The sequence below is a fragment of the Mus caroli genome, chromosome 14, assembly GCF_900094665.2.
Source record: "Mus caroli chromosome 14, CAROLI_EIJ_v1.1, whole genome shotgun sequence".
Lineage (NCBI taxonomy): Eukaryota > Metazoa > Chordata > Mammalia > Rodentia > Muridae > Mus > Mus caroli.
Window position 1 is genome coordinate 20,357,957 of NC_034583.1, and position 23,714 is coordinate 20,381,670.

General features: G+C 38.0%; 1 protein-coding gene across 18 annotated transcripts in view; it reads left to right on the forward strand.

The window, feature by feature from the left end:
* The window catches only part of Erc2 (ELKS/RAB6-interacting/CAST family member 2), an 846,765-nt gene that overhangs the window by 400,788 nt on the left and 422,263 nt on the right, over window positions 1–23,714 (forward strand). For 10 of the 18 annotated variants that reach the window (XR_003834790.1, XR_003834792.1, XR_003834798.1 and 7 more), the window contains 3 exons: window positions 4,004–4,039; window positions 14,292–14,485; window positions 20,408–20,419. Coding sequence is in view for 5 of the 18 variants with exons in the window: in XM_021181424.1 (XP_021037083.1) it covers window positions 4,004–4,039; window positions 14,292–14,485; window positions 20,408–20,419 (242 nt within the window). In the remaining 13 variants the exon portion in view is untranslated. The remainder of the gene's footprint in view (window positions 1–4,003; window positions 4,040–14,291; window positions 14,486–20,407; window positions 20,420–23,714) is intronic. The other 8 variants (XR_003834802.1, XR_003834796.1, XR_003834797.1 and 5 more) reach the window with 3 other exon arrangements.

The window sequence follows — 23,714 nt, forward strand, 5'->3', positions numbered from 1 at the left end:
AACTTGAAAAAGATAAAATAGTAGCAGAACTGAAAGAATAACAACTAGCCACTATTCTCTGGGAAAAAAATCTAAACTCTCTGAAAAGGATGAACGAGAATGTTTCCAACAGAGGAGAGAATCCAGAGGACTCCTTATATTTTGACAAATTTTTCCAACTTTCAGAAGTAGGTCAATTTTTTATAATACAGCTTGGCAAACATGTTCCTGGCAACACTCGGTTTCTAGATGTTCACTGAAGTAGCCAAGTCCCTAGTGCATCTGTAGAATGGTGATTTTTAGTGAATTAAAAAAGGCCTACTGTCTGAGGAAGCTCGTCACAGTCAGATGTCTTTGGAAAAGAAAGCAGGCTCTTTCCTTGTGGCCCTTGCTGTTCTCACCACCCTGCACACTGTTGTGGAGTGCATCTGAGTCATGCCTTGTCCCTTCGCCTCTTTCCCTACGTTGTTTGGTTTGTCTGCACTCATTGTTCATATAAAACTCATAACGTAATTAATTTAAGTCTTTTGTTCCTCTTGACAATGTATAAACTTAACCAGAAGAGATAAGAATCTTAGCATTCAAATAAAGCATATAACAAGATTAGACTGTGACCCATAGCACACTAGAATGGGGATTTATCAACCATAGTTATGAAAATGGGTGGCATGGATAGCCAAAGATATGGGCAGTACACACATCTATCCAAGAATTATTTTGAATGATTAACATTTAAATATTCTATTTTCTATGAACTTCTGCAATACAAATTAAAATGTAACTGTTTTGCTACACAGGGATTTTTAGAAAAATCACCATGAGAAATTTTACACTAAGAAAATCTACTCACTAAGACTCAGAAAGAATGGTTGTGGAGATAGCTTCTGGGCAAAATGCTTAGCTCCTATCCCCAGGAGGCCTTTGGAAAGAAATACCAGGCAGAAAGGCATATTCCTGTAATTCCTCTATTCCTGGGAAGTAGAGATGAGTAAATCTCTGGATTTCTCAGTTTACTTAGTTGGTGAGTTCTAGGGTAGTAAAAGACACTATGTCAAAGTATAAGAACATAAGGTAGAGAAGCAACCTAGAAAGACACTCAGTGTTTACCTCTGGCTGTTTCATGTCTGTCCAGGGGCACACACAGTCATGTACACAGGCATATACCACACACACACACACACACACACACACACACACACACACACACACGGCACATGGGAAAATAAAGTGAACTGCGCCTAATGAATCTCTTTTAGCAACATGGCAAGAAAATTTGAAGAAAAAAAAAAGTCCGTTTCAGGGTTGTCTCAACATCTCCCTTACTTTAAGTAATACTATTTAGTAAGGCAGAAATCTGGACTAGTAAGTGAAAGAATTTAAATTGCCCATTTGAGGCTATTTAGATGGATATTGAGTTGGCCATGTTAGCATTTGGGGCATGAAATATTTTCTTAACATATTTGTATTGTACTCTATAATATACTAACATTTACTTACTAGAATAGCTAGGTAGTGGTGAAACATGTTCAGATGTAACACTACAGCAAAGGGAAATGGCCTTTGCTTGGTCACCTTACTTGTAGCAGTGGTAGGAGAACTGCAAACATACCCATGCCTGAAAATTACCCTCCACATCGTGGAGATCAAAGCTCTACATGTAGGATTTCTACACATATGTGGTGAACATAAGCCCTTTGTCAGTATAACTCAGTGTTGGCCTTTGAAATCCCCTAGTGACAGACAGAAGAGGTTCACATGTTGATGCGCTAGTCTCCATGTTTATGGTTCAATTCGTTTATTGAGTCTACATCCATACACTTCAGCCTAGTCTGCTTCAGTTCAGCTTGGTTTGCCCACTTGTAGCATGCCTTTCCTAAGCTCCCATTTAGTCCTACAACCGTTTAGCATGGTATTTAATGTCATTTTAGTATTCTACAATGTCACCAGATAGTTGCTTTACTGTAAGGGAATTATTTAATTCATGAAAATGTAACTAATCCCTAAGTATTTACATATTCTTTACTTATGCCATCTCCTAAGCACATGGTGCAGTGAACTTAAAAAGGTAATGATAATTTAGATATTTTTATGCCTAACCTACAGATGCTATGTTGTTACATCTGGCTCTCTAGTATTGACTGAATTTAGATATGAAGGATTTTGTTTTTGTTTTTGTTTTTTTTTCAGTAGTCTCTAATTTCGGCTCTAGGTCCATTAAAACCCTACCTTAGAAAGAAATGGGATCTCCATTGGATATTTCAAAGCACAAGATAACAACATACACACAAACACACATTAACGAAAACTAAGCAACACTGAAAACTTAGACGGGCGCCTTTGCCTCCCTTAAACGGAACGACCTGTGATTTGTGAATAAAACAGATTTACTAAATAAAAGCTGAAAATATAATCATTTTGTGTAATAAACACCCTGTGAGTTTTTCCAGTGGTATCTTACTCAAGATTTGTGATGGTTTAAGTAATTTTTTCCCTTCTGAAAACCACATGAGCGTATAAATTAATAGCATTTAGCTGACCAGACTTTGTCTGCCCGTGACAATGGAGATTTTAACTTGTTATCCTATTAACAATGCCTGGCTAAAGTAAGCCAATGTTTCTACACAAAGACTTGTGAAGAAGTTTGAGTACATAGCCACTTTAAATATAGGCTTATGAATATTTATGGATATAGGCTTATGAAATCTTCAAATATTTTGTGATATAAATGCACAGAAAAGGGACTCTATGTATTCTATCCCAAACTCTTAGAAATGGCTGTCACATATTCATGTGTGAGGAAACTGCTGATTTTAGTGAGTTAATGAAGCAGTGTTCACCAGGTAAGGCAGAGCTACTAATTCTGAGTGTACATAATAATTAAGTCTGCTCACTAATGCTAGCTATCTGGGGACTAAGATCTGATTGTTGGTGTATGGACCATACCGGCCACTGTGTGATTTTGTTTAGCGGCTCAGGCTGTAGAGGTTAACTGACCTGCATCTTTAAGAATTTGCTGAGAAGCCCCAGAATCCAAAGAGCCATGACTTGTTCTCCCTTTAGTTTTCCAATCAATATCATGCTTTAGGAGGTTTTTATAAAGCATGTTAAAAATCATTATTTGCTATACTCCAGTTGAAGAAACAGGCGTCCTGTCTCAACTTAATACCAAATAATAATTACTGTAGGATTTTATGTACAATATCTTAAACTTAAGCCTCAAATTAATGTGATATCAGTTAGTAAATATAACACAGGAACACTATTTACAAGTAATATTTAACATATATAACTGTGTACAAAGTTGACAGGCACGCGTTATAGGTACTACAGCACTTGGAACATAGTAGGAAACCTCTGAGAATGACTTTTTCTAAACTGAAACAGCGGAGACTGGTAACAGACCACACCGCGCTCCTTTCATCTTTGTGCAGACTTGAATTCTTCTCCCATTTAAATCAGTATGGTAACTATCCTGCTTACTGATCCTTCGCGTTTGCTGGCCTGCTGCTTCCTGGTCTCTATTTAAGTTAGACACCAAGTAGAACATTTAGTCTTACATTACTACCTAAGAAGAGCTATAAATTCAATGATAAGACTTAATTAATCTTTTATTATTTCCAACTTTGAAGTTCAGGTAATAAATTGTGGGCTTGGCCAAAAGTACTTCTTCTGATTCATTGCTGGAGGCCAGCACTTCATGTATCATCAAAAGTGGACAGTTTTCTTTATTTCATGGGCTATTTAACTTGAGAAAGGGAAAGTAACACAAACCTTAAATTTCTTATTCCAGCTATTCTTTTTTAGGAGCCAAAGTCAACATTTGTGTTTCCCCTGAGCCTTTCACTTTCACTGTGGAATGTTTAAAAACTGAAATTTCTCCTTCTTCTCCTTTTTTTTTTTTTTTTTTTTTGAAGAGCAGCTCGTCTGTGCAAATGCACTGGATTTGCTGAGCTAATGCTGTTTTTCTGGATCTTTCCTTCTTTCCTTGTCTGTGCGGCAATGCCACCCCACCTTTGCAATGTAGCAAGCTGAACAGTTGTTCAATCAGATGTACAATCCAGTAAGTCCTTTCTGAAAGTTCCCGCTGTAACATATCAAAGCATGAGGATCCCCTGAGCCCATGTCCAAGTGTGCCACACTGGGGACATTTCCAAAATGCCAATCAGTCTCCTCCCACATCCACTCTGTCAAAAGGAATGATCTGCGCAAAGCCAATGCCATTTCTTTCAAAATTTAAAACTTGAGAAGCCAAAGGAATATGGCCAGCTCTGAGAATAACCTTCTTCCCAGCTTCAACTCTCAGGCTACAAAACAAAGCAAAGCAAAGCAGCTTGAAGATCTAGGTTTACAGTATTACCTGTGAGGCTTACAGTATTACCTGTGAGACCTTTCAATGCCACAGTGATAGCGTTTGTAGAACAGTCAGCAGCTCATATGTGTGCTGTATGTATGAACTCTGTGTTAAGCTGAGTTTTGCTTTAATATCTGAGCTGTGACTGATAAACCCCTAACAACCATGTAGGGTTTGTAAAAGTTTCAAAATATCTCACAGGTCCAAGGGCAGATCACAACATAGTCTACTGACAACAGAATGTAGCTATTCTGATTTGAGTTTAATAAAGCCTGAAGAGCAGGTAACTAGTTCAAAAATGAATAAAATAGTTTAGATGTCCCCACTCAATCTTTATCCTAATGACATGTGCATTCCTATCAAACATGTATTTGTTTGTTTAGTTTAAAAAAGAAAAAAAAACAAATATTTTTGTTTTGTCAACAGACTAGCTTACTAGGAGGTATAGTTAGTGAAGGTCACTAGAATGTGTCACTGGTCAAGAGTTATGTGTTGTGTACTCTAATTGTCTTCTACTTAATAAGTACACATAACAGAAAAAAAAGAAATTCATAAGGGAAGTAATTCAGTGAACACAGTGATACTTCTTAAGCCAAGCTCTGCCTGTGTACAGGTGTGTGTGCAAGATGCTTGGTGTACTTCATAGATTCTGCCTGGACCCTGCATCTTATCCCACAAACACATTTACAAACATAATCCCTGATGCTGTGCTGAAGTGTCCTCCACGTGGATCTTAACAGAGTACCAAAACCAAACCAACCAACCAAACAAACAAACAAACTGCTCAAGTTTTCCTTCCCCTAACATTTGAATGAAAGTCATAATTGATAGGCTCACGACAGTGAAGAGGTTAAGAAAGACAAATATCAATGATAATAATGATAAATAATAATTAACAACAATAATAATAATTATAATACTAAATTAGAATATCTTGAAGCTTGAAAAACCACTCTGATTATTTTTTAATGCTTTTTTTTTTGGTGAATGTTTCTAGAACAAGATTGCATAACATTTTTTTCATAGTTACAAGTTCAGGACAGGAATCTAAGTCTGTTGTGTATATGAAACAGAGGGATTGCTGTGTTCTTTGGCTGCAGAGAATTCTCAGGACAGTAGGTTGTGACTATCAGTCCTTCTCAGAGTAGATAGGGTCAAAGAAATGGCTTAGTGGCATGGCGTTTACTCCTTTTCCTTTCTCTTCCACTGTTACAGGGACTGGCCTCAGCAAGTCAAAAGCAAACTTCAGTCTCCAGTGACTAATTCAAGGTCTTAGGCTGACATTCTTCCTCATGTTAATTAAGCTAACCAAATGGTTTGGCATCCTGGGAATATTGCCAGCTCTTGTTTTAACTCCCCCTGTCTGCAGATATATTCAGGATCCAGGATTTGTTTGAGGTTTTTTTTTTTTTTTTTTGGGGGGGGGGGATCTGATAGGGATGCAGTTTGATGGGTTTTTTTTTTACCCTTAAAAGTCTTAAAAATGACTGCGTTTCTCCTAGTTATAAAAGTAATATATGGCCATGGTATTGAAAAAGTAAAGAAGGATATAACAGAAGAGTTATATCTGCGCCAGCATAGCGCAGATGTAGCGAAGAGTAATACACATGCGCTCATGTCCCTCCATCAGGCACCCTTAAGTAGAAGGTGCTGCTCTTCTTTCTCTCCTTTCTTTCCTCTGTTTCCCTGTCTGCTGTCCATCTGTCCTTCCTTCCTTCCTTCCTTCCTTCCTTCCTTCCTTCCTTCCTTCCTTCCTTCCTTCCTTCCTTCCTGCCTGCCTGCCTGCCTGCCTGCCTGCCTGCCTGCCTGCCTGCCTGCCTTCCTTCTTTCCCTTTTTCCTTCCTCCCTTCCTTTTTCCTTACTTCTTTTCTTACATACTTCTCTATTTCTTTTCACCAAGTTATACCAAAATGTTTACTCAATTTTTATATTTTAGGTTTTTTTGGAATAAAACATTAGAATTCATTCCCTCTTGTAATTATTTTCTCAAGGTAACTCTTAACTGATATGACATCTAGTCTATTTATTACAAATTTTGGTCACATGTACCTGTTTTTGTCAGTACTATAAGCTCCCCAACCACCCATTCACCCAGACTTCCATCTTCTCCTTTCCTCTTCCTCCTCTTCCTCTTCTTCTTCCTCCTCATCTTCCTCCTCTTCCTCCTCCATCTCCACCCTTCTCCACCTTTCCTTCTCCCCACCCTTTTGCTTCTCCATAGAATAACTTTCTGTACACAATCCTGGTTTCTTAAGGTTGTCTCAATAGTTCTTACAATGTTGTATCTCAGAGAACTTTAACCAAGAGCCCTCTCACAGCACTGGTTAAATGTGATCTTTATGACCACACCCTGGCTCACACTGAGAACTGTCATTTTATATAACTTTGAAAAATCCTTAGGTCATCTGACTTCTTCTCTTTAATTACTAACGAGTTTTAGGTTTAAAAATATATGTAAGCTTTTGCCTTTAATTTACTAGTTTGATCATTGGATCTTATGAGTTGTTTTCTGTTCTACAAACAACTTTTCCCCATATTGTGACAATTTTATTTAATTTTTAATACAGAGATTCTTTGAGGACTTTGATCGGTGGGATTTCTTTGTTTCTTTTATTTAGAGTTTTCTTATTTTCTCTATTCTTTGAAGTCATTCTCCGATTTCACTCACATGTATTAAAATTTTTAGATGCCATTTTTTTATATTAATACAACTCTTATCTGTATTTTGATTAACAATAGGAGGTCTAGTATATGTTTTTAAAAATTATCAATTAATTTTCATTGTTTGTCAAATGTTCTCTGACCTTGATGTCACAGTTTTGAGTATTATACTCTCATAGGAACAGAGGTCTCAGTTCCTGATCTGTCTTTCCATTTTAGCTGTGTCTCTTGCTATTGGGTCAGAATCTTAGCTCTGTGACTTTGTGATGCTTAAACATCTAGTGGAGCAGATTCTAGCTGGATTCTCTCTACTTTTGTTTCTCTCTTGTTAGGGAGTTCTGAACTTTTCATTTTATTTTTACCTTCCAGGTGAATTTAGTAGTCACTTCTGTCAATTAAAAGTCATAGTTCCTGGTGATTTAATTTGAGTTATATTCATGCTATATGATACTTTTAAGTCATTGATACATTTTTAATATTTAAAAATATTTTTTAAATATTAAATTTTTTAAAGTGTTTTTTTTCTACAGTGAAGTTTTGACATTTTTCTATTACAGGACTGGGTTATTTATTTTTGTAGTCTCTACTTTTAAAGCTATTGTGACATGTATGTAACATGTATGTAACATGTATGTACACATAATTTTTAAACTGTTACAGCAACAGATACATTTCTTCTTTTATTTTCATTTTTAGTAATTTATTTATTTTAATTACACGTGCATTGGTATTTTGCCTGAATATATGTATGTGTGAGGCTGTCAGATCCCCTGGACCTAGAGTTGCAGACACTTGTGAGCTGCCATGTGGTTGCTGAGAATTGAACTCGGGTCCTCTTGAAGAGCAGTCAGTGCTCTTTACCACTAAGCCATTTCTCTAACCCCCATCGTTTATTTTCTAACCAGTTACTGGTACCCAGGACATTTTTGCTCATGTGTGTTTATTTTGAATATGGCTTCATTATTATTATTTTTAATAATACTTTCATGTTTCTGGTGAATTTACTGTAGTTGTTTTGAACGTATGGGGGCATTTTACTGTCTGTACAATGTCCTTGTGTCTACACTCTGAGGAAATAAGGATCAGGCTTTGACATCTTCCTGCAAATACATTCTGGAGCACAAATAAAGCATTTACTTTCTATTCCTTTGCTGTAGGTACTCCCTTCTGCTAAATAATGTGCTGATGTCATTTCGTAGGAACTTAAAAGTTTGTCTTTGAATCTTAATTATTTCTCCTAATAATAACCGTCTTCACGTAACTACCAGTCTCTGATCCTGAAGGAGTTTTGTGTTGTCACCTTAAATATATGTAGGTTCACGTGCACTGAGTCTGTTTTTTCCCTTAGTTTCGAATTCTAGACAAATAATACAGTTTATCATTGCTTTCAAATGCTGTCTTGGTTATAGCCCTAGTACACTCAGAGATGGAGTCCAGAAGTCTTTCCTAGATATTAAAAGAATATTTTCCTTTTCAGAAAAGGAAAAGGAATAAAATACTTTTATACAGAAAAGTATAAAAGTACTCAACATTAATTGAGTACTTTTATAATATATTCCATTGCTGGTAAGGGTGCATTTGAAAACCCTCTGATGTGCTTCTGTGAGCTCTCTCTGGCCAGTCACTATCCATTTAAAATCCTGCCTCTTGTAAACATACCTCATGCAGGACTTACATTTAATTTAAGGGTTTACAAAACAAAAACAAAAACAAACAAACACAAAATCTCAGGCATTTTTCCATTCTTCACAGAGGAAAGATACCAATCTTCTTACTGTTCAGGGAGAATTCTCTGTTGACTGTGTCATTTCAGGACTGTGCATTCCTAGGGACACAGTGTACTGATTACTAATGCCTTCCTGACTATTGTTTAGTCTTAGCAATTTTCTTTCTAAAAAAGTCTATTTCTGAAAACCATTAGATTAACTCTTAAACCAGTATCCTGTGGCAAAAAGAAGAAAATTCTATATGCTTAGCACATTTTAAAACCCTTCAAATAAAAATGTAATTATTAACATAATTCCCCTGAGAACTAAAAGCAATATGTAGACAGAAAATTACAACTATATATAACTACTTAAAATCTACTTCAGGGAATATAGATGGCAGAGGCAAACACATTCACGTACACAAACACGTATCCAGCAATTGATGTAGTCATTCAATGTCAAAAGAACTCAAGTAATTTACTAAATGACATAATAAAGTTACATGTTTTATTCAGAATGTCTAGGTAATACCTTTAGTTCTCAATGTTGCTAATCTTTAGAAATTCCAGGAAAATTATGTTAATAATTACATTTTTATAATAAAGGGCTTTAAAATGTGCTAAGTATATAGATTTTATTTTGTGTATTTTTTTAGTATTTGTTTATATTTATTTATATGTATCATATTTGTTTTATCTATGAAAATAAATTTTTGGCAGGTTTAAAATGCAGATTGTGAATGTCCTGAATTTAGTTAGTTTGAATTTTAAAAAGTATAATTTCTTTTGAAATGATGAAACACAAGATTCCAAGATTTACCATTACTTTCAAAATATATTTATTACCTAGGGCCAATAATTATGTCTGGTATTTATTCATTTTTAGTTGAAAGAAAATTTAAGTTTTATAATATGTTATAGTTCTGGAATTATAGTCAGAAAATTTAGTGAGTCTATTTTGTTCATGACTTAGAATTATGTCAATGTCTGAAATAGTTTACACCCCATCCTGCTATTAAGATATGAAAGGAATGTTGAAACACTGTCTATGGAAGCCAGACAGCAAAGTACTGTAGCTCAGAGTCATATTTTCACAGTGCATAAGCTTAGTAAGTGACTGCTGAAGACTAGGGGCAGCGTGGACGAGAAATCAACAGCTTCATGACTGACAGTTAGCTTGGATTTTAGGTTACAACTAATCATTTGTTTTGAGGGAAATAACTTTTTATTAAAAAATTGTTAGGGCCCGTTTCAAAGGGACTGTTATATAATATTATAAGTAAATGCCCCCTGCCTTGTGTCACTGCAGAGTTCTGGACTGAAGTCAGTGCTTTCCTTCTTAGACCTCTGGAACTATAAACCAATACCTCAGTGAGAATAATCAGTGTTCAACCTTTATCAGTCTAAGTACAAGCAAGTTGGAGATATGTGATTGCAGTACTTGTTAGCTTCCAATGCTGGGGCTAACCACTCTTTCCTTGATTGACACATATCAGACATCTAAAGTTCTGCATTGTTCCTGATGCAGTTCTGATATCTTCTGTTAGGATAATTGCTGGGTATCACAATGCACTGTTCATCCCCAGGCGTGACCAGATTCCCCTTGCCCATTATCCAGGCTTTCCAAGTCAGTTCACATCAAAATGCTGAGTCTGGACCACCTCAGTGAGGCACTCAGCCTTGTTTTTTAATTACCAGGTACAGGGGAATTTCTGTATATTTAGAAATATGAGAGACATAGTCTAGAGACCCCCAAACTTACAGATCTTTCATGTAAGACTGAAATTTCTGTGATGTTGTTTACTGATTTTCTGTTTTTCTACAGTACATTTGTGAGTAGCTCCAAGAGTTTCAAGAACTATTTTGAGACAGAACTTGATTCCCAGATTTTCCTGTAATGACCTAAGAGTTTAATATCTATGTTAACAAAAGAATAAATATTTAGTGACTGGAGGAATATTCTTGTCCATATTTACAATGAAAAAATTCTGGGAAAAAAATAATACCAGTTCGTATTTTCAAGAATGAGGTTCCTGATAACTTAAAGTAGAAACAAAGTTGATATCCTTTAGAAGAAGAGGGTGGGAGAGCCCAGTTCTCAGTTGGACAAGCTCTTGTTGAACCATCGGGTCCGTAAGAGGAAATAATGACTGTTCCTTTTCACTCCGATCTTGAGTACAGAAGAATGACGCCACAGTAGGAGTGTGTTATGGAGCGATATATTGAAACATGAGTCCTTTTATGTTTTGCCTGCACTGTCTGGGATATGTTAGGCTGCAGTTTTACCTGCTTAGATCCAGGTCAGAGGCTATGAGCGTAGGTGAAGCAACTTCTGTCATACTTTGAAAGGCAACAATCTGCGCATCTCCCCACTTTTAGAGGTGCTTCCTGCCCTAGAACTTTGATGGAAACATGGGATCCATAAACCTAGTTTCCTCTCATGGCTTTTCGTGTGGAGCATTGGCCCCATGGCTATGGGTCTCAATACAGCACACTCATTCTCTATTGACTAAAATGGCTCTCAGAATAGTTACAACTCATGTCCAGTCAAACTACTTAACTCTAATAATTCCTAGGCAATTCATGCAGACGTTTGAATTTGTACTTAGAATGGACAGCGGACTCACAGATCTTCCCAGTCATGAGGTCCTGTCAGGGGCATTGCATGAATCTTAAGAAATGATCCAAGAGTTTCCTCGTGTCCTTATAAGATTTCTATTGATGTGTGCATTTTATGTCTATTTTCATGTTTATCAAAAAGCCGCTCTAAGAATTCTTCTTCAGGATTGGAAATAGTCTGGCATAAATTATTTTTCCTGAAATCAGTAGGTACTATGTTGAAAGAGAGAGCGAGAGCAAGAGCGAGAGAGAGATTTTTAATCATTGAAAGAGAGATTTTAATCATTTTCATGAAGATGAATGGTCATTTAAAAAGAAAGGATTATTATCATGTTCAGGTTTTATCTAGCAGACATAGGACAGCTATAAACTTTTTAATGGGCTTTAATAACATGATCTACCATCCGCATTACATGACAACATCAGTGGTACTGTCGAGATACAGGCATTTTCCCCCTCAGATTTCTGTTTGTCTATACATCGTTTGAGTCCTTTATTCATACTCACTTATTGGGCTAAAAGGGGATAACCTTATCTATTTCTCCTGTTGTTAAAGACTGGCCTTGAATTATCATCCTCAGGATTACACAAAGGACATGCATACCTGCCAGGAACAGCCAGTCCTTTCTTCCCAAACCTCTCAGAGAGTCTTCTCTAAAGAGTGGGTTGATGAAAACTAAACAAAACTATTAAACTAGCTGTACACAAGTATCATGTCTGGGATTCCTATAAAGTAATAGTCATAATAGAAAATGAACATTATCTTCCAGATGTTTGTCATTTTGTATGTTTTCACTGTCTCTAGAAATTCTTTTGATTTGCCTCTTGACGTAGGACACAGAGCAAATTTAGATTTAAAACTAATATCTCATGGCTATTAGTCATTTATTTGCTCATTAAAATGATAATAATAATAATACAAAGAATTTAAAATAAAACAAGATAGACTATCATGCTTAACTCTTAACCCTTTGGTAAGAAACATATGCGATGGGAAGGGAATTTTAACTTTAAAATGTTTATTTGTTTTGATGAGTTTTGATTGTTTTTAATCACTCATTGCTTAGTCCGTTGTTTTTAAGATATTAATGGCATTGATTGGAGAGTCTGAGAATGATCCAATAATTTATTTTTAAGCTGTCATAGAATAGTGGTCAGTTTAACAATGTAAAGAGAGAAATAAAATATATTTTAACTAATCAAAAATTGTGTTTTCTGTCACAAAAGTATTGGACTTAACTTTTATCCCAGATAGAAGTATATAGTTAGTTCATTTTAAAGTGAAACTATCTGCTTTAAATTGTCAAAGTAGAAGTTCAGCTATTTAAATGTTGATCACCTTGTATAAAAATATGATTAATGCAGGAACAAACTCCTAAAAGCATAATAATTACTTTCATTTTTATAAATACTGAAAACATGCACTAGTCTGTGACAGAGAGGCCCAGAGTGCACACTAAATAAAAATAAAATACTTTTGAGATTTGTTGGTAAAAGAGAGAAACCAGTTTTAATAGGATGTTGGATTGATGAATTTTTCCAAGTTCTTTTTCATAGTTGTATTTATTTCTTAAGAAAAATTTAAAGAATGTGAAAAAATATGCCCCCCTTTATCCTCATGCTTAAATAATATGTTACATGCAAAAATATTATTTAAAAATGATTTTGTCATGAGTAAGAAATTTATTTTATTTATACTAATTTTTGAATTTTTTTTACTAAATCATTGCAAAGACTGTCAACCTTCTAACAGTAGTATTAGTATTAATTTCTCTAACCATGCATGATCCATTTAATCCCACAGTAGCTAGAGCTTGCTTGCCTTGTTTATTCCCTTAAATTAAAGAAAAGAAAATGTAAAAAAGTACAGTGGACATGTGCTCCACAAAGCGGGAAAGCAGAAAACTCAAGTCTAATGGATTGTTGATGTTTTATGACTTCACACACGGATTTTTTGGAGAACCATACATGTATGACTTCTCTGAACTTTCTATGTTAAATGTGCACCATTGTTAGACCACGTGCTCTCTTCCTGCCTGCTCTTTGAAGAAGCCAATTAGAAATGAAGGGAAGCAAGGGGTAGGCAAAACATTGTGGTGCGGTGTTCCTGCATCCATCTGGGAATATTTCAGCCAAAAGTTTATATGGGGAAAAAGTAAACTCTAATGCCACCACACACACATATCCATGCACATAAAACCACAAATACTTTGGCTGCAAATTATTCTACAGTGATGTTGCTTTTTGTTGACTGTGTCTGTTCTGGTGTGTACAGCTGCTATCCACCCATGCATGTGTTTGCAGATTCTTGTCTGTGTGCTTGTTCATGACCTAGCTCATCTCCTCATTGTTTAGGTTAAACCTAGTCAAGTAAATAAGAATTTATGGGTATGACTGTTAGTTAGAAAGCCCTTTCTAAAGTCAAGAGGTCTTCATTCCAAAACACTTCAGTCGGCATTTCTCAATAGGATGATGTACTTGGTCAACCAGTCTTCTAAAGGCTACCTGGCTCTATATACGCCCTTTCCAGGCCTTGGGAAACAATTTACTCCTGTCCTATTCGTTCTCTGAGTCAGAAACTGAATTGTTTGATGGAAATTGCCTTGTGAGAAATTGGACAGGCTCCATCCTTCTTACTGAATGAAGGAGGACTAAGACACTGGTCCCTTCTTTCATCTATCCCCTACATTTTGGTGGAAAGAAAAAGTCAAAAGTAGCAAAACTTAACATTTAAAAATATTCAGTAGCAGAAGAAGCCCCCTGTGGGACACTATCACAGACTTTAAAGTCAACATTATTTAAGATACCTGGACTATATGATTTCCCCCCAGCTTGCCTTCTCACTGACAGAATACCCATAATTCTTGTTGTTTACTTTCTCTCCAAAGTTTCATTCTGGGCCATTGGTGATGACACTGTCTATTGTTCTGAACCATTGTCTTAACCACGTTCTTTAAAAATGTAATGTTGAAGGCGCATAATATTGAAGATGACTCCAGGATGAACCCCGAGTTTGCAGACCGACTGAAACAACTTGACAAGGAAGCATCTTACTACCGAGATGAGTGTGGCAAGGCTCAAGCAGAAGTGGACAGGTTGCTGGAGATCCTCAAGGAGGTGGAGAATGAGAAAAACGACAAAGACAAGAAGATCGCAGAACTGGAGAGGTGAGTTCTGTACCCTGAGAGTTGTCCAAGGTGAGCAAGCACTGATGGCTCAGTGTTCACTCTGACTCAGGGCACGTTCTAAGCACCCACTGGCACACACTCATACCACAAGTCAGAAGGAAGTTAATACACGAGGGCTGTAGCCTTCCAGCAAGCAGTGATGCTGTCTTTCTGTGGAGTCCTACAGAGGCGTGGATTACTTTCTGCAGAACTAAGAGCCTTTTCAGAGTCTAGAAAAACAGAGCCTGGCTTCCTTGAGGGTGTCTCAGATCTAGTACTTGTACCAGCAAAGTATGCAAAACTTGGGGCTTTGACTATCTGAAACCACAGTTCTTTCCCTTTAAAGATGAGCATTTGTGGTTTTGGTTTGTCACAAGCAGCAGAGAATATGGAGAAATACAGTTGGAATTTCTTCATTCAGATAAGAGAGAGGGAGGCTCGTGTCTTTTTGAATGTCTTTTGGCACACTGTAACAAATTCTTCCTTAAAAATTATCTTTTAAGAGGATCTTAGCCTGCTTGGAAAATAAGTGTGGTTAAATATGTTGGGTAGGGTCTACATGATCACAAATTCAGTCTAAAAGAATGAGTCTAAAACAGACTTCTAGTACCTTTACATTTTGAGATAAACTATACCTATATCATATTTATGTGTGGCATGGTCAGGAAAACTATGCTAGCTACTAACGCTTTTTCCTATACTTCTGTAAGGAAAGGACTCTCTAAACACTCTCACATAACTCCATAGAACCTCTGAGTTCTTTCTCATTGGTTCTGCAATGAGGCAGAATTTGTTTTTCTAGATTCAATCCATATGAAAGAGATCAACCAATTTTGAATAAATCAGTGAATTCTTGCCAGCTTGGACAAAGACCCTTGTGAGGTTCTGAAGGACATGAAGACATGTGCAAAGTAGTGCTCCGTGGCCTTACAAGAATGATAAAGGGCTTTTGCTAAAGAAAGACCTGGGTTCCAATTCTGCATCTGCTATGTTCCAGCACCGTGGCCTTGAATCTCATTAAAGCTGAATCTCTAGCAACCTATTAAAATATACTCTGTTTTGTGTCTACCCAGTTTTCATATAAGGTAGGACACTAACCTCTTTATGAAGAACGGAATGTCAAAACAAATCAGTCCTCAGTATTAACTGCCTGTATTGGATGGGCAAATTATTCACAGTGAAATTTCAGCAATGTTTTCAATATTGTATTTAATCATTTGAATACCAAATTTATGAATAGTTATTTTAATAATTGTAGCCTTTTTTTGTTAACACTGTTAATAAGTTTGATTCATTGTAACTAATTTTAGCACATAAGGCAGCTTCTTTTTTATTGAGGTAACTATGCAAATTCAAATCTTTAAGGGTAGGCTGACAAGATGGCTTAATAGGTAAAGGTACCAGCCACTAAGCATGAGTTGGATTTCTAGGACCCACATAGTGAAAAGAGGGAGCCTTGCCCTCTGATCTTCAGACACAGGCACATGTATGCCTCTTCCTGTATACATACAAACAAATATGTGTAAAAGAAAAATTTAAGGCATAATAGAACTTAAAACACGATCTCCAAGAGCTTTAAAATTTAAAGTGTAGGAAAGGTCTACCAGAGTGCTGGTTCTTAAAATTCCAGGGCCATGGTCAAGTTTAGATATAGCTATCTATATGGCCTTTTTGGAGTTATATTTTAGAATCAATTTTTCTGAGGAAGAAGAAAAAATGCTAGTATAGGATCACAAAGAACTTATGACTCTGTCTCATTGCTTCAAAACTAAACATTGAAAAGTTTAATCACCTTTTGTGATCATTCATTCATTCATTCATTCATTCCCAATGACCATCCTATGGTCAGAGATGAGCAGTTGTTCGGCAGGTCTATGAACTTCTAGTCTATCTCTTTGAGAAGCAGTTATCTTAGTGGATAATGTCATAGACAACAACACCATCATTACTAGTAATACCAATTATAATCATAAGAATAAAGTCTTTGTATTTTATCATCACTGAGTGCCAGATACCATGTTGAGCACCTGACCTGGAGACTTGCATTGACTTAATCTTACCCACAGAAACTACCAAGCCCCCCATTTTGTAATGTATGAGGGAGCATGAATTATACACATTTAGTGACTTCCTAAAGATTATAGAGCTCAGAAGAATCAAAAGTCGAATTCAAACCCAGGAGCCGCTGAGGACAGTGCTTTCCACCAAGAGGCCATGTAGACAAACTCATCTCACAGCACTGAAGTCATGCAGGGAGCCTGAGGGTCCTCTCTTAGCAGGCCCTGAGGCCACCAGAGCCCTGCCTCTTTGTTATTAGTTTCCAGGAGGGAAAGTGATTCTCTGAATGTTTAGAAGGCATTTTTTTCTGTACTAAAGCAATTCCTGAGAACTGTAATTGAAAATCAGGATTGGCTACCATAAACATTTACATATAAATGGCTTAATTATCTAGTTGAAAAAACAGGTCTTAGCTGGGCTTTGTAGCCATTAAATCATCAAGAATATTCACAGTTTTATTTCTTCAATATGGAAAGCATTAAAGCAGCAGTGATTTTACAGGCATTTATCTTTATGTACTTTCTGCACATTTTCTTTATCTCTGCATTTGCCTCTCCTTAAAGCTGATGCCTCCCAGGCACTGTAATTCATAAAACATGTGCTAGAGGCTGACTCTGTCCCAGGTCTCGGCCTGCCTGCATCTTGGGTCCAGCAGCAGAACACAGTCTGGGAAATGTCTGAGTCCCACCCCAGCCCTGGCCCCTAAGGAGTTGGGGGTGGAGGTCTAGAGAGAACTCTCCTGGGAAAGAGGGCGCAGCCTTGGCCTCCCTTTCTGAAGCATTATCTGCTGGGTTTCATGTGTATTCATTCCCACCAAAGGGCCTTCCTCAACTTTTTCAGGCAGCCCTCTTCTCATGGGTTAGTCAGTATCTCTGCTGGCTGAAACTACAAAATTCATACCTCATAATGTTGAGAACGAAAGACTTCTTAGCGTTATGACATATATCTCCATTTTGGAGTCATAGAGAGTGCTTGCAATTAAGTTTGTGATTTTGAAAACCAAAATATTGAACTTGAAATGAATTTGTGGTCTCTGGCTTGTAACATGACCTACCAGAGCGAAAAGCCCTCTTTTTGAAGCAGCTCATGTTCTAAAACTTTCCAGAATGTCTGTCACATGCAACAAAACTCCTGAGGTTAGGACTGATTCTGCTACTCTGGCGGGGGCCAGCTTCTCTCCGAGAGGCCAGTGTGTCTTCTTCTTCTGTTCATCTTCTCATCTAAAAGAGTTTCTCCACCATTAATATAGTCTGCGTAGTATACAGCTGCCATTTGCAGTGAAGTTGTTTCTTCAGTGCCACAAGAATGCTGTTTTTCATCAGCCATTGGAAACTCAGCTTTTTAAGGTGTATGGTGCGTTTCACTTGATGTGCATCTCACACAATGAACCCTTGTCCTGGATGCTGGTGTTCTAGCTGGAAGCTCTTGCTTCAACCATAGGCTGCTCTGGAGGAGCCGGTCACAGGGACAATGGCCTAAAGCAAATCCGAGAGTGGGTCAGAAGCAGGCTGCTTCCTTTGCTCTATTGTGATGTCAACTGTCACATGGACTCCACAACTCAGCAGCTGACTGCACCTTGGAGGCAGTGAAGCACGACACTCCAGTACTCATCACACTCTCCAGGGTTTATTTAAGTTCCAAATGAATCTGTGCTGCCTAGAGAAGGAAAGGGAATAACAGGTCTGTCAAGCAAGGCCTTCTGCTACTGGCTTTCTTGTATCCCACCCATGGGAAGGAGTCAGTTGGGTGACCTTAGCATAATTATCTTAAATCTCTTAGGGCTTTTCCTGATGTTTGTCCAGAGCTCAAAATGAGTCCTCAGCCATATGCGTCCCTCTAGATGGTGGAGGGGAACAGGGGCCCCTGGGGACTCCCCCTATAAGACATAAACATCAGAGCGGAAGACACGGTACAGCTTAATTATCTGGACTCAGGGTTAATGCCATCAGACATTTAGACATTGAAAAATGATTTTTGTTGCCTAACAGAACCATATCTAATGTTGAGAAAGAAACTATTATTTTCTTCTCTGATTTTCTCTATAACGTGCTGACATAATTTCCTTGATGCCTTTCAGGGCTTTTTTTTTGAAATGCAAACTTAAACTTTCTTATTATTTCTAGAGTGTGATAATATATTCTAAAAGTCTCACAATACAAGGGAGAGATCTGGTATGAGTTCTACTTATTTTGATATATACTCCTTTCCTCTGAGTAAGTTTGTTTATTACTTCACTTGAAGAAATGTTTTAAAAATTATTTGTGGAATTTATTTATTCTTATTTTATGTATATGGGTGTTTTGCCTGCTTATGTACCACTACATACTACATATGTACCACATGTGCACCTGGTACCTGAGGAGACCAGAAGAGGGTGTCAGAGTCCCTGGCATTGGAGTAACTGATGGTTTTGAACTGTCCTAACTGTCAGGTAGGTGCTGGGAATTGAACTCATGTCCTCTGGAAGAGCAGCCCGTGCTCTAAACCACAGAGCCATCTCTCCAGCCCAAGAAATTTCTTTAAAATAAAGTTGTAAGGAACTAAAACACAATAGTAACCCCAATGGAAGGCAGTTCCATCTAAAGTACCTGCCAGCTGTTCTAGCTCAGCATCTTCTATCAAGGGCCAAGATCCTCAACTTACTTCAGTATGATCCAGAAGGGTTAGAAACAGCTGCTGAGCTATGTGGCTACAGTCACCATGATGGCCATGATCTGACTTGGATCAGTGGTATGTTTATGACTGAGAGACATCTGACCTAGACTGTGAAGTGCTCCATGTGTGCACTTTAAAATTTTCTCTTTGATTTTTATCATCGTTGTCAACCTTGTTTTCATTTGAAATGTTCTAGGTTAGACTTTATCTTAAGGATTTGTTTGTCCATTTATGCAACATTCTTAAAACTACATTACAACATGAAATTGCAGGGATCCTGTGAGCAGATGGTTGGACAGATGTTTTTTGTATCCACTTCACTTTGGGGAAGGGTATTTTACAGGTTAACAAAAATGAACATCTACTACATGTTCTTTTCATAGCTTGCAGCATCACCGTAACTTTCTCCCCTAAGCTTGCCTTCCTATTGCAGACTACTGTCTTACCTGGTTGGAAGTTCTTATGCAAATAAGTTAACAAACATGTGGGTATTCTCAGTGGTATGGTCAGAACCTTGCTTTCCTCAGTGGAAAGGAACTACTCTCTGCCTTGAAAGTTGCCCTTGTAGGGAGGCTAACAGGCAGGCAGTGCCTCACCAACAGCCCTACTCATAGGGCCTTTGCTCATGGCTAGGTGCAGTGCCCATTAAGCATTAACTGTGAATCTTTGAGCCAGAATCCAAATTGCTAAGTTCCTCTGTTTTTAAGACTGAAGGAAAACCATCTCTTAGGATGTAACCACCCCACCCACTTATTCAAATAAAAGATTCAAAAACACCACAGCTTATTGTTCGACCTTAGTGATTTCAGTTTTGTCTTATCAAATATAAGAACAAAACACTGTGCACACAAGTAGGTAGGAACTTCCTCTGCTAATGTTCATTTAAAAAATTCAGATGTGGTCACTGTACTGAGGCAGGAACAGCTCTCTGGCTCCCACCAGTGCCTGTGCGAATATGTGTATGCCAGCAGATACCGGTTTCTTATGCATGATCTGTAATGGCACAGCTTATGGTGTGTGCCCAGGGTTTCAGGGTATATATCAGATAAAAGTTGCTTTATTATCCTTCACTTGGCTATAGAACCTGCTGATGTACCAGCTGTTGGCTGTATGTTTAAAACTAATGGCTCTCCCTCCTTTTGTTCTCTTCTGCTACCCCTTCCTTTCTGCTTGTCTCCAAACCGCTGCTCTCACCCTTGCTCCAATCAGCTTGACTCTCAGGTCAGTACTCTCCGTTTTCCTTTCCCTGTCTCCCTCCTGAGCTCACCTTACTGCTTGCATTTGTTTAGTAAGAGGAGTCATTGTGCTATTTCCCCAAAAGAGAATGCATGACAACACTTCGTGGAGTGTGGAATGGAGGAAATACACAACGCAGGATGCAAGTGCATCTTAGGGGGCGAGTACTCCTCTCTGGGACAGGTGACATCACAGACCAAAGCATTTGGTCCTTTTGTTTTGGTAATCAAGTCAATTGTGTTGTGAAATTCAGATTCAAATTCAAAATGTGCTATGAAGGACTTATAGGGCTTCCTTAAAGTCACTTTTGAAAATGATTAGTATGTTAGTTGCATAGTATACACACACACACACATACAGTGCACACACATACAATGCACATACATACAGTATACTCATATACAGTGCACACATACATACAGTGCAAATACACATATAGTGCATACACACATATAGTGCACAGCACATATAGACATACAGTGCACACACAAATATAGTGTTTAAACACATACAGTGCACACACACATACAGTATACTCACATACAGTGCACACACACATACAGTACAAATACACATATAGTGCATACACACATACAGTGCACACACATACAGTACACACACAAATATAGTGTTTAAGCACATACAGTGCACACACACATACAGTGTACTCACATACAGTGCACACACACATACAGTGTACTCACATACAGTGCACACACACATACAGTGCACACACATGTAACTTTCTGTCATTGTTTCAGCTTTATTAGTTTCCTCTTTACTAACTGAACATGACACTTTAATCATCCAGGGCAAAGGATGTAGAAACCTGGATTCATGATTGGCTGTGCACTGTAGATTAATGAGAAAAGTGAACATTTTATTTGAAATTTCTATCCTAGCTTTGAATTCTATGGTTGGAGGTCTGAGTCAATAATTTTCCCTTTCTTAGGTTAAGGAATATTTTTTCTTTTACTAATACATGGTAATTTAACATAATGAAATATTTAATCTAACAGCGATTTCTTATCATTCAAATGATTTTAATAAAGGATACTCATTGGGTGTTTGGGTGCTATATAGACTTCAAAAATATAAAATGAGATAAAGAGGCCAGCCTTCAGTTTGAAGTCTGTATAGTTCTTTTGAGAGGCAAGCTTTTTTGAATTTTCCTCTTTATGGAGGCTCTCCACTCTCTACTCTGTTCTGTCCCCTAAGCCACCAGGCCAGTGCCTTTATGTCAGCTGCAAATAACTTCAAACTGAGGCCTCCTGCTTACACACCAGGATTGTCTCACCACCAGCTCCCAGCTCTGTGTCTCCAGGCTCCCAGGCCCTGAGGAGTCTCAGTGGTTCCAAGGTACCACATTGTGGGTGCCTCGGAAACCTCTTGAACATCATCAGACTGCAGGAAAATCCACTCTTAAAAGCTTCACCTCAGAGGTCTCATCAGTGTTCATAGCATAGACTGCAACAGTGCGCTCACCAGAGATCTAATGAGGTGGGCCAGACGGTCATACCTATTTGCAGAATTACAAATTTCACAACGGGATATGGGCAGAAGGCTTAGCCACTTGGCATCCAAATCCATATTCCAGAGTTTGGATTCACTCATTCAATGAAGCTTTTAGCTTTTTGCCCTGCTTTCCCCCCCACCCTCTGTCATTGGCTACCCTTGACCCCCACTTTTAGATATTAAAGCCTTTGTGACAAGGGCTCCCTTTGCTCTTCTGCATCAGACTCCTTGCCTGGGCCTTCAGTTTTCCCCTCTTCTTTTGTATCAGTAACTATGATGGAATGCACTTAGTTTTCCTCTTATTCATAGTGTATGAACATGGATTATTATTTCCATTATTGTACAAGGCCAAGATTGACAGTAACTTGGAGGAACTAGTAAGTCTCTGGATAAAGGGTAGTGTGTGCTGATGTCTTTGATAAAATATACCCGCCAAGTCTAGTAGATAAACTGTACAGTCTAAATCAAGGTTCAGATCATTCCAATATCATTTAACAGATTGCTTCAAATGAGCCTGGAGGAGAAAATGGGCCATCATTGGGAAAAACCTCTGACTGTCTTTAGTATAGAAAGATTTGGACAGTCCTGAGCTTACAGAAAGGAAAAAGTCTGTAGAGTCTTGGAAACCTTTCTTAAGCCCTGGCAACCTCTTAGAATTAACTGTGCTCCTCCTGCAACTGCTTCCAGGTTTACCAGTCAAAATAAAAGAGAATGTAACAATAGAATTGATTACAGGATTCTGGCCCATATACTGTCTTTTTATGGCTTATGAGAGAGAGAGAGAGAGAGAGAGAGAGAGAGAGAGAGAGAGAGTCCACACACATATGTGGATGTTTATGTACATCATGGATTTTAGAACTATCAAGTCTAATCCCCCTGAGCTTACAAGCCTGTGGTCTGCCATGCAGGTTTCCCCTCTCAATCTGAGGTTTGAAATGTTACTAACACCGGGGCTTTTCTACATGCCCTGAACTCCATGAGCAAGTCTTCTCTGCAAAAGCTTTTGCAGATTACCTCATTTCCTTTCTAAACGCCGCTGATGCTTAAACCCGGGTGGACAGGTATTAGATTTGGGTTTGGTGTAGTGCACATGTTCTGTTCCAAGCCTGTTTGGGTCTCCACTGCAGTAAATGCATCTCCTGTGAAGAATCCCTTTGCATACAAAGCAGTAGGAACAGTGGAAATTTAGTAGGATCCTTGTATTGTACTCAGGGGCGGGTTTATGGGAGATTTGCTCATTTCTAACATGTGACTTATGACCGACGAGGTTATTGTGATAAATGCATGCAGGAATTGACTAAAAAGGAAAAAAAATCCTTTGGGATGCAGTTCAAACTCCTGCCAAAATATCAACCAAATAAACCCAGAAGGTTCTCCCAGCCCCTGGCTCCCTATGGATCCTTTCTCTACCCTCACAGAGAGTAAGCAGTTGCTTTTGAAACAAATCTCACTGAGCATCGTGTGTTCTGTGGAGGTGCCATGGGTGATGACCTCGTGAATCTCCCCGTGAATGGGTATGAGCTGATGGCTTGTACCTTGTGGCAGGCATAAGCCATTGTTACAGGATCACTTCAAACATCTCTATGAGAAGAAATCGTTTGTGGTGTTCCTCCCAACTGAGCACCATGCTCTTTCAATCCCTTACTCTTCTATCAAATGATGACGTCAAACCTCCCAGACCTCAGAGGCCCATTGCTCAAGATGTATAATGAAAGCCACCTAGCCATTTGTTTTACTATCCTGTAATTTGTTGGGGTCAATTCTT